Below are 10,604 nucleotides of genomic sequence, written 5' to 3' on the forward strand. Positions count from 1 at the left end.
CCCGGGGAATCACCATGGAGTCATTACCAAGCACACAGAACAGAATGCTACAAGGTTGGAACACTGAATGAAATCCAGTGGTTTGACGCAAACAAAATTATCCTTTCCCCTCAGGTGAACAGTTAACAAGATGCCTTTCCCACCCACTGCGTGATCCAGAGCTTTGTACTCATAAGTACAGATCAGACTCCTGCAAAAATAAATGTCCCCATTTGCTATTTGATTTTAAGAGTCTGAGCCCTGCAAAGGCAGGCCAGTGAGGACAACTGGGCATGTGCAGACACCATACACACCCTACGCAGGCTCACATAGTAAGAGAGTGGTGCCTGTTGTCGAAATGTTATTCCCTATTATAAACACATCCCTGCTTCATCCTCATTAAGTATAACAGCAGCTGTATTCATTCATAAATATATTGCAACGGTCCCAATATTTATTCTTGGGGGAAATCCAATGCTTATTTCCCGCTATTGCGAAAGTGATTTGTTTATTACTGCCGTTCTGGGGTTAAATCAAAGGTTGTCTTCCCTCTAGACAGCTCTGACTGATGTCCCACTAAGAATCCTTTTTCATGTCGCTTATTGTGTAATGTACCAGGCAGATTTCCTCTAGATGGGACCAACAAATTCAACCATGTTAAATAGCCAAGCTGAAGGAGTAAACACATACCGTCATGTTGTAACAGTCGTGGGTCTGTGTATTTGGATCTGTGACTTGAAACGAACCAACAGGGATGTTCTCATCAATGTCTCGGGCTTGTAGCATAAACCATTTAAATCCAGCTCCGGATGCTCCTTGTATGTCGACTGGAGAAACACAGAACATGAGAACCATAAGTGTAACATATTTTGCATTCTGTTTCAATAGTACTGACCATAATATATGGATGGTTGGCCTCACTTACGCCTCTCCACATTGCCTTAATTTCAGTAATATAGGACATTTTTAGCTGCCGTAGCTAAATCCATAATATTTCTATTAAAGCAGAAATAGGAGTTATGCCATATACTTTCTGGTTTCCAAATTCCATTCTGGCAAAAAGACCAATGATGACATGGAGAAAATTCCCTGCTTCCACGACATATCAGTCGCTTATCAGAATTACTATCATGAGTAATTTAAAACAGCCATTTTAAAGAAGCATCTCTATAATACCCCTTTTGCATGCACAGGTTGTAAAAGCAGGAAAAATAGGTGAATTAAAGTTGTAGTCTATTTTGCTATAGTAATTTGGCATACACACCAACAAGTTGGTCTCATAAGACACATTATCTTCTCATAACTCACCATCCAACTTATTCCAGTCACCTTCTTTCCAAGAAAGTGTTCAGAATAAGAAGGATGGTGAACTATAGCAAAATTCGCAGAGCAAGAGGACACTTATGTAACATACCTTTTATTTCACTTCCTGGGTCGTACACCTCTGATGGCACAGAAACGGAATAGGGCAATTCAGATTCCTGAGGCCGAGCTGGGTCGTCGGGCAACAGAGTTCCACAATCTATTGAAAAATTCCTGTACGTAACGCTGAAGCCTCTTGACATGAAGACGCCACAGAGCAGAAGCACAACCAAGTGGTACCTCTCCATCTTGAGGGGGAACAGAGAACAAGAAATAGGTGAGCAGAAGTCTAGTGACCAAAGCAGTAAAGGTAAAGGTACCCCTGACTGTTAGGTCCAGTTGCGGATGACTCTGGAGTTGCAGCGCTCATCTCGCTCTATAGGTTGAGGGAGCCGGCGTTTGTCCGCAGATAGCATGACTAAACCGCTTCTGGCGAACCAGAGCAGCACACGGAAACGCCGTTTACCTTCCCGCCGGAGTGGTACCTATTTATCTACTTGCACTTTGACGTGCTTTCGAACTGCTAGGTTGGCAGGAGCAGGGACCGAGCAATGGGAGCTCACCCTGTCACGGGGATTCAAAGCACCGACCTTCTGATCGGCAAGCCCTAGGCTCTGTGGTTTAGACCACAGCGCCACCCATGTCCCTATGACCAAAGCAGTAAGCAAACACAAATGGCACGACTCTCATAGTAGTCTACCTCATGGGTCAAAGTATGAGGTGATGACACTCTGATACACTACAGTACACCTGGAGCCCACCATGGGCCAGGGCAATTTTGGCAGTAAGTAAAGGGCTGGAGTGGAAGCTGTCATTTTATTGAGGGACCCGAGGAAACATAGAGAAGTGGTCTAAGCAGAGACAGTATGGTGTCATTACAACAGCTTCAACCTCAGACTGAGTCCTACCAGAACCTTTCTGGTCTATCTTGTGTTCAGAGCAAGCTTGAATCCTACATAACATCTCAGCTGGAACTAGTCCAGATTCTAGTATCCTAGAACCACTAGGAAAACACAGAGTGTGCTATGTCAGGTGTGGTACCTTGCATTGCAGGTTGGCCACTCACACTACAGGATGTTGATAACAAAACACCCTGCACAGGCATCATCTTTCAGGTGGCTCATCTGTACGCAATATCTATTCTGCATAGCCATCAAGCCTGACTGTCCTGATTAAGAAGGTGGCTGAGGGTGTTGTCATACGTCAAGTTTAAATTGGCTTGCCCTGAAATCAATGCCTAATGTGAATGCAAAACTGGCAAATGATCAGAACAGGCATTCCATTTCTCCTTCTCAGCTTATTGCCTTTGAACAACAATGGCACAAATGGTGCACGAAGGCTTCAGTGTGCATTTGATTTCCTTGTGTGCAGTCTTAAGACATATTGATTTAATCAACACAAAACTATATTAAATTCAAAATGAGGAATAACCAGCTAAGTTATTCCTTGTTATGGAGTTAAGAATAAGGTTCAGAAAGTTATAAAGGACAGGAAAGCATGAAAAACAGTTATGATGACAATGCACGAAAAGCTGGTATCATTTTAGGTTTTTATCATCTAAGCCAATGCTAAGCAACTTCATTGTGTATAATTCTAGACAATGAAAATGAATGAGCATTTTCTGCCTCAATGAAAAATATAAGGGAAAGGCATATCAGTTTTCAACTATTTTGAAAGCATCTCAGCCAAAAAGGGGGAACAATTGATCGCAACAGCCACCAAAGATAGTGCAAGCAGCAAATTGAGCAATACATTAAAAATATATGAATTTTATTAAATTAAATAATCAATATTAAGGGGATAGGAAATCAGCAAATGTAGTAGCAGTTTAACTGGAGGACAGAAACGGGATCTGCTCAGTGGGCCAAAACCCTAATTTCCGCACCCCCAGTGAATCATCTTTGAGAGCTGAGCAGAACGACTCCCCAGTTATTACTATTATTATTATTAATTTTATTTCTATACCGCCCAATACCTGAAATCACCAGCCATCATAATGACACCAGGTGATTGACACCTGTCAAATTCAAAGCCCATTTGTGGGCAGTGATTTAGATTCAACAGTGTGCATCTTTTTACCCCAGGAAGGTTTTGTAAGAAAGCTGGACAGGAATTTTTTTTAAAGAATGCTGTGGTTTTATAGCAGCCTTCTCTAAGTTGTTAATCACATTGCCTTAACAATTATGACTGCTTTCACCTTTTGCATCATGTGTGCAGTGAATCCACCAAAATCTTTTAACACATAAATCAACCCAACTTGATGTTTCACCTTAAGTGAACAATCCTCTTTTCTGTTTTCCTGATTCTTATTTATGAGGACTCACATCAGCTGAGAACCTGCACTGACAAGTTTGATTCAGAGCTCAGGGCATATTAATTTCCTTTAAAGGATTCCATTCATACTCAGCATCGCCTGATCCTTCCCATACCCACTGGAAAGCTACTCTCACATCCTTCATTTAATACTCCAGGGCCTGACAATGAGCATAGCCACACTTCCTCTTCTCCTGCTGCTTCCCGCCCTCCACCAGGGGAAACCACTCAATCAGAGCAAATGGCAATTTGGGTTTTCTCCGGATTGACGTCGGCTCTGAGTTAGCACTAAAGAGTGGGTTTTCCCTGGGAAAGGAGCAGAGCAAGGGGGAAACCACTCAGACTCATGCTTTCTAGGCACAGGAGAAGCAGAAGTGTGGACAAGCCCAATGTTCAACATTCTGTTGCTTTTTACGTACAATTTTTCAGATGGACAGATCCACACAGGCTTATGGAGGAAGGGGATTTTGCACACGTAGGGTAAACAGTGGGGTTTTCCTGGGGAAAGCAGTGGGACAAAAGATCAACATTATGGACCCATGCCTAGAAATCATGGGTGATGCCTAGAAAACCTGGATGAGCCTTTATTCAGCATACTGGATGTACTCAGTATTGCATTCACTCATTACATCTCTAGAAGAAGGAGAAGGAGAAGGAGAAGGAGAAGGAGAAGGAGAAGGAGAAGGAGAAGGAGAAGGAGAAGTGGTGGTGGTGGAGGAGGAGGAGTTTGGATTTGATATCCCGCTTTATCACTACCCTAAGGAATTTCAAAGCGGCTAACAACCTCCTTTCCCTTCCTCCCCCACAACAAACACTCTGTGAGGTGAGTGAGGCTGAGAGACTTCAGAGAAGTGTGACTAGCCCAAGGTCACCCAGCAGCTGCATGTGGAGGAGCGGGGAAGCGAACCCGGTTCACCAGATTACGAGTCTAGCACTCTTAACCACTACACCACACTTGCTGCCACATGGTCCCTAACTGGAGCCTGTGTCAATTCCCCTGAAAAAATGGGAAAACATGGGGAAAAGGGTGGTGGTGGCTTTTTTTAGCAGGACCTGCAAAGGAGACACTGCTTGCCAAGTCCCTGTGCAATGTCCACACAAGGTTCTACATTTTCAAGGTGGAGGAAAGTTTCCTGAAGAAAAGCGAAAGGAATTCACTTGCTGTCGGATCCTACAAAAATCACAAAGCAGCATATCATTTATTTTTTGCACGTAGCAGCAATATAGAACCAATGTTAATGGCAAGGGATGCGCTGGGTCCAATGAAGGCACAGCTCTATGTTATATACGGGAGGGGCGGGCTAAGCCTGCTCCCTAGTGGCCCATGCCCACTTGTGATTTGCTGATTAGGTGATCGGGCGGGACTAGTTACCTAGGCAGCAAGCTTAATCCCAGAGGCTTCCTTTGCTGCCTAGGAAATGGTCCCTGGGACTTCCCATGTTGGATCCCAGTGCGCACGGGAATGGCAGCCCGCAATGGCACCCATCAGAGAGGGTGAGTGGACACAGAACCACCAATAAAGACAATGAATGCTGTGGATATCAGTGGGCTGCAGATGGCTTCCATGATATAGCTGAACGCCAGCAACTTTTCATGTTCCAAATCACAGGAAAAGAAGGACATAGAAGTCGTTTGCACTTTTTCTTTGTAATTTCTGAAATGAGTGCTTTCTTAACGGGTGCAAGATTTTAAACCACCAAGAGATTGATGCATCTATTGTGGCATGAGTTTTAGTCGGCAGAAACCTACCCCCATGAGACGGATGACATGAAGGAGATGGTGAAAGTGCTGGATATAGACCCATGTGCACCTACACAAACACACAGAGGGGCCCAGTTTGCAAAAATGTTTGCAAAGGGCACGAATAGCAAAGGCAGAATCATCGTACGTGAGTCGATCAACAGAAGTAAAGCAGGCTCGGATCAGTGAGGGGCATCAACAAGATCTAGGTGGGACCAAGCCCATCTTCTGAGCCCCATTTCGGATATTACAAAGGAGTATGGGTGAGTTGTGCTTCCCCATCCCCTGCTTAGCACCACTTTGGCAAGTTCAAATCCCAAAGCTAGCAAGCAAGGTCCATGGGCTGCTGGAGTCTTCTGGCAGCTGTGTTTTAGGTTCACAAGCTTAAGTGACAACAGAAACCAAGCAGCCATGGGAACAAGTCACAGTGTCAGCAGAAAAAGGAGGAGGTTGCAGAGGCTGTGATGAAAGAACTGAGTCATGCCAGGGGAACAGCCCAGGAGGACCTGCTTAAGCTTTGCCGTTGTCACAATCGATGCAAGGTAGTGAGCAATCAGACGCCTGGGGGAACAATGACCATCCCTATGAAACAAAAGGGATGGAGACTGTTTCACTCTCAGGTGCCAAGGGAACTCATTCACATGGGATGTTCCGCATGGATTTATGTTCAGGTATCAGTGTGGTAGGTGTGGCTGCTCGCTTTCCTGTGGGTATATCCACTTGACCCACCTCTAATTAAATCTTAAGTACGGCATGTGGGTGCCGCTCTTTTAAGTGCTGTGATAAACAGCGATTTCGTATGAGCTAGTCTCTGTGTTGTTGAGATCTTTCCCTCTGACTCATAACTCCTAAGTAATGAGCCGCTCTGTTCTGTTCTGAAATGTGGCATTTAAATTGGACAGGTTTGGGAAATGGGAGTTTTGAAATGATTCTAAACCTGAACTTTGTACTATCTTCCTTCCTTCTTGACCTGGAGATGAAGGAGCAAAACACAACATCCCTGACCAGATTCCGCTGAAAGGACCACTTCATTTACTGCAGTTGTTGGTGTGAGGGTTTGTTTAGGTGAGTATAACCTAAGATGGGTTAAGAGTACACATAAAAATGTGAAGCGTAAATGTGAGAAACGTCAGCATCATTTCAGCTGGCATTTGTTGCATTTTACATGTGCAGTTAGCATTTGCTTGTTCTGGTCCTGCAGGGACATGGGGGGGGCAGAGGACCTTGTGTCCTTGTTCTTCTCCAAGCAATGGGCTGGACTGGAGGAGGAGGAGGAGGAGGAGAAGAAGAAGAAGAAGAAGAAGAAGAAGAAGAAGAAGAAGAAGAAGAAGAAGAAGAGTTTGGATTTGATATCCCGCCTTTCACTCCCCTTCAGGAGTCTCAAAGCGGCTAACAATCTCCTTTCCCTTCCTCCCCCACAACAAACACTCTGTGAGGTGAGTGGAGCTGAGAGACTTCAGAGAAGTGTGACTGGCCCAAGGTCACCCAGCAGCTGCATGTGGAGGAGTGGAGACGCGAACCTGGTTCCCCAGATTACGAGACTACCGCTCTTAACCACTACACCACACTGGCTCACTGGAGAAGCAATTGCCCATTCTACCCAAAACCGAAAGGAAACTCAAGTATGGCTGAGAGAGCTTGATTAGTGCATGACTGTTTGGCCATACAGAAGAGTACAGAAGAACCAGGATTATATTCCAAATTAAGACGTGGGGAATTATTTCCCTCTGCAAATCCATATGCCTGACCAACTTTCCAGATCACTTCATGAATCTGATGAAGTTTTCTGTAGATCTCAAATATTTATGCCACAATAAATGTGATTGACTCTTAAGTTCACCTCCGGACGATCGGTATTTTTGCGGTAGGGATTCGATTGCACGGCAGATACTAAGTCTTGCACAATTAAAATGGATTAAAATCCTGTGGCGCAACAAATCTCCACTCCCTTTTTTTAAAAAAAGGTCTCCTTGATGTTAGGAAAGCAAAGTGCACCAAAAAGGATAGGATAGTGACTGGTTGATGGGAAGACATACAACTTCCCTGCAGGGAAACCAGGATTGAATGCTCTGTTAAAGGTGGACATTGTATAATCTCCATGCAAGCTTTCTGCCAGCAAATCAGGATGAGTGTTCTTTAAACAGGAGTCCTAAGATACCACAGGCCTTTTGATTATATTTGCTACAACCAGCTCAACCCTGTTTTATACCATTGCCAATTCCAGAACCTCAAAATTCTTCGTTGTTCTTTCCAGAACTTTCCAGAAGGCAGGATGTCCCATGCTCAGGTTTGCTAGGCTGGCTGCTATGGTAGGTGAGGGTGGCAGCAAGTGGTTTGCTATGTGCCCACTCTTGCAGAGGACATAGCATTGGGCAGGATCTCAATCACAGGGATGGGGATCCCAATGTTGGGTCTTGAGATGATGCACCAAGCAGCCAATCATAGCTCTCTTGGAGCTTAGCCTGGTGTCACTCAACTCAGGTTGCCAGCGGGATCCCGTGCATGACTTGCACCATGTTAGATCCTCCCCACTGGTTAACTCCCATGACATTCCTCAGCTGGCATTCTGGGATGGGTTTTCTGTGAAAAGAACATCAGACGTTCGCAGGAGAGAACATGCCATGCCAACCCCACAATTATGTTGTGGCCTATTTTAACCCACATTTGTCTTATTGTAGCCTGGCCTTGTCTCTGGAGCAGCTTAATGTGCCTGCCCCACAACTCCTGCACTCCCTCTGCTTTTTCTCGCAGAAGCACCACAAGCCACTTCACCTCAGAAAAACATCTGTAGATGTTCTCATGGCTGCCATGTCCTTCATCTTCTCAACTTTGTGCACCAATGACCTCAGGTCTATCAACTGCCCTTCACACCACTCAGCCTTATTAAAGCTATGTAATCTTTCCCTCTTCTCTCTTTCCCTTTCAGCTTCTGCTTTCATGTGCAAACAAACAACAACACCATAGCAGCCTTTCCCAGTCAATTTTATTTTGTCAGTAATGCTGCTTGAGGAGGGGCTGCAACCAGGGCAGGAAGGAAATATAAAACCAAAACTCCTTTGCACATCGAAACATCCCTGACTGGGGCAACCACAGTAAACCTTCTCTCCAGACTTCTACCACATTCTGCCCTCACAATTACCCAAGAGATTGCTGCTGCCCATGCTGGGCACTGTCAACACGGTCAAAATTAAAGTTGCACTGAGGGACATAAGGACACAAGAAGAACCTGCTAGATAAAGCCAAAGGACCGTTTGGTTGAACATCCTGTTCTCACAGTAGCCAACCAGGTGCCCATACCAAGTCCACTAGCAACTTGAGTGCAACTTGCATTCTCCTTACCTGTGGCTTCCAGCAACTCATATCCAGAAGGATATTGCCTCTGACAGTGGAGGTAGAACATCGCCGCCAGAGTTGGAACCCCAGATTCTCATTTGTTTGCTTCACATGTTTACCAACCCTGGCTCATACAATTAACAGGTGAGGTGGTAAATATATTCTGTATCTACAGTCTATGTTCCACTTCAAATTGCATAGCCAGGGGCTGAATGCCCCTACATATGCAAAGCATTTATTTATTTATACATACATACATACATACATACATACATACATACATACCCTGCCCATCTGGCTGGGTTTAGACACACAAAAGTAGATGTTGGGGGAAACGACTAAAGAATTGTCTTTTCCCTGATATTTTAATTTTGCACGCAGTGATTTCCCTCCACCCAGCCATTCAACCATACAATTGCTCCCCCCACCCACCCCTCATAACACACACATTATGAAGTTTTACCGCTTCACCTACAACAGTTTCAAACTTGTTTCTCTGGGCCACACTTCAGGAAAAAAAGTTGCTTGTTCCCCACACCAAATTTTTTATTGATAAGTAAGACAATAGAAAACACAACTAGGGTTGCCCTCAGTCTCACTTGACGCTCTTCCTCTCTTTTTGCAAATATTTCTATCCATATTCTGCAAATATTAAAAAAAATAATATTTTGATACTATACTACACTGAAATATCCTTCCTTTGATTGTCCTTAATCTTCCTGCCACACTTGACATCGTCTCTTGCCACACCAGTCTGGCTTGCCAAACCCTTTGAGAAACACTGACACAGAGTTTGCACAGACTGAGGTCTTAACACAGCTGGAACTAATCCACAAATGGTTGTGTTTTTCCATTATAAAAAATAAGAATCTTGTGCAAAGATACCAAGTGGATATCCTATGCACAAAGTTATCATGTATATCTTTTGCATAATGTTACAAAGGATGTTTGGAGATTAAAATTTTTTTTGGACTTTTTGATTCAGGCCTGAAAATAAATGTTAACCACAAGGAAATGGGTGACATTCACATGGAAATAAATGTATCCAGAATTTCAGAAAAACTATCACAGAAGGAGAGACTACAGACATTGAATTGGCCAAACTGTGCAAATGGGAAATAGATGCTGTATATTTTGTCCTTGTATTGAAAGCATTCCGAGTCTTATTGCCCTCAACCACAGACAGCACTGTCGAATCATTTACCCAAAGCATCCAACCACTTATAATTTAGCATTACTTCATAGCAATATATATGCTTACATATACAACAGCCTCAGCTGCAGGCATTAGAAAATTTCATCCCTATGGAGAAAGCCTAAATAAGAGCACCTTCAAGAAGCAAAAGTAGCCACATGCTTTTTTTGTTTTTGACATTGTCCCAATTGCATATTTCTCAGCCAGATTTCTACCCAGCTCCAGTATTTCTTAGCATAGCACATCCTTTCCCTTTAGGAATGAAATCACTCTAGAATATCCCATTAAAGCAAACTGAGGTGACAAAGGGAGCAGGTGAAACCTCTCCTCCTCCTCTCCTCCTCCTCCTTCCCACAAATTCCAACCAACACACCTTGTTTCTGGAGTGCAGATCAGCTGTGAGCAACCCCTGTGGTCAGTGTGCAGCAAGTGTACAGCCCTGGAGTGCAACAGCTGAGCTAAGAATGGCAAGGAAAGCCTATCAGAGGTGGGTGGATACACCAATCACAAGCAGGGCGGAGAAAGGAAGCCAGCCAATCACAGACACTGGTATCACCTCCTCAACAATTAGGACAGAGCAGGTGGAATCCTCCATCAAAGTGTGGCAATAGCCATTCGCGCTGTTCATGACTCACTCCTTCTCTGACCTTAAAACCACCTGTGTTGAAACTGGGAGATTTAA

At 44.2% G+C, this 10,604-nt stretch overlaps 1 protein-coding gene across 1 annotated transcript in view; it reads right to left on the reverse strand.

Moving 5' to 3' along the window:
• Positions 1-10,372, reverse strand: part of LOC114598428 (uncharacterized) — a 25,237-nt gene extending 14,865 nt beyond the window's left edge. Inside the window, exons 1-3 of the mRNA XM_077928114.1 lie at positions 10,296-10,372; positions 1,394-1,589; positions 670-806 (exon numbers count right to left, since the gene is read on the reverse strand). Coding sequence (XP_077784240.1) covers positions 670-806; positions 1,394-1,589 — 333 coding nt within the window. The 5' untranslated portion in view covers positions 10,296-10,372. The remainder of the gene's footprint in view (positions 1-669; positions 807-1,393; positions 1,590-10,295) is intronic.
• Positions 10,373-10,604: the final 232 nt, after the last annotated feature.

This window comes from Podarcis muralis, chromosome 5 (genome assembly GCF_964188315.1).
Source record: "Podarcis muralis chromosome 5, rPodMur119.hap1.1, whole genome shotgun sequence".
NCBI lineage: Eukaryota > Metazoa > Chordata > Lepidosauria > Squamata > Lacertidae > Podarcis > Podarcis muralis.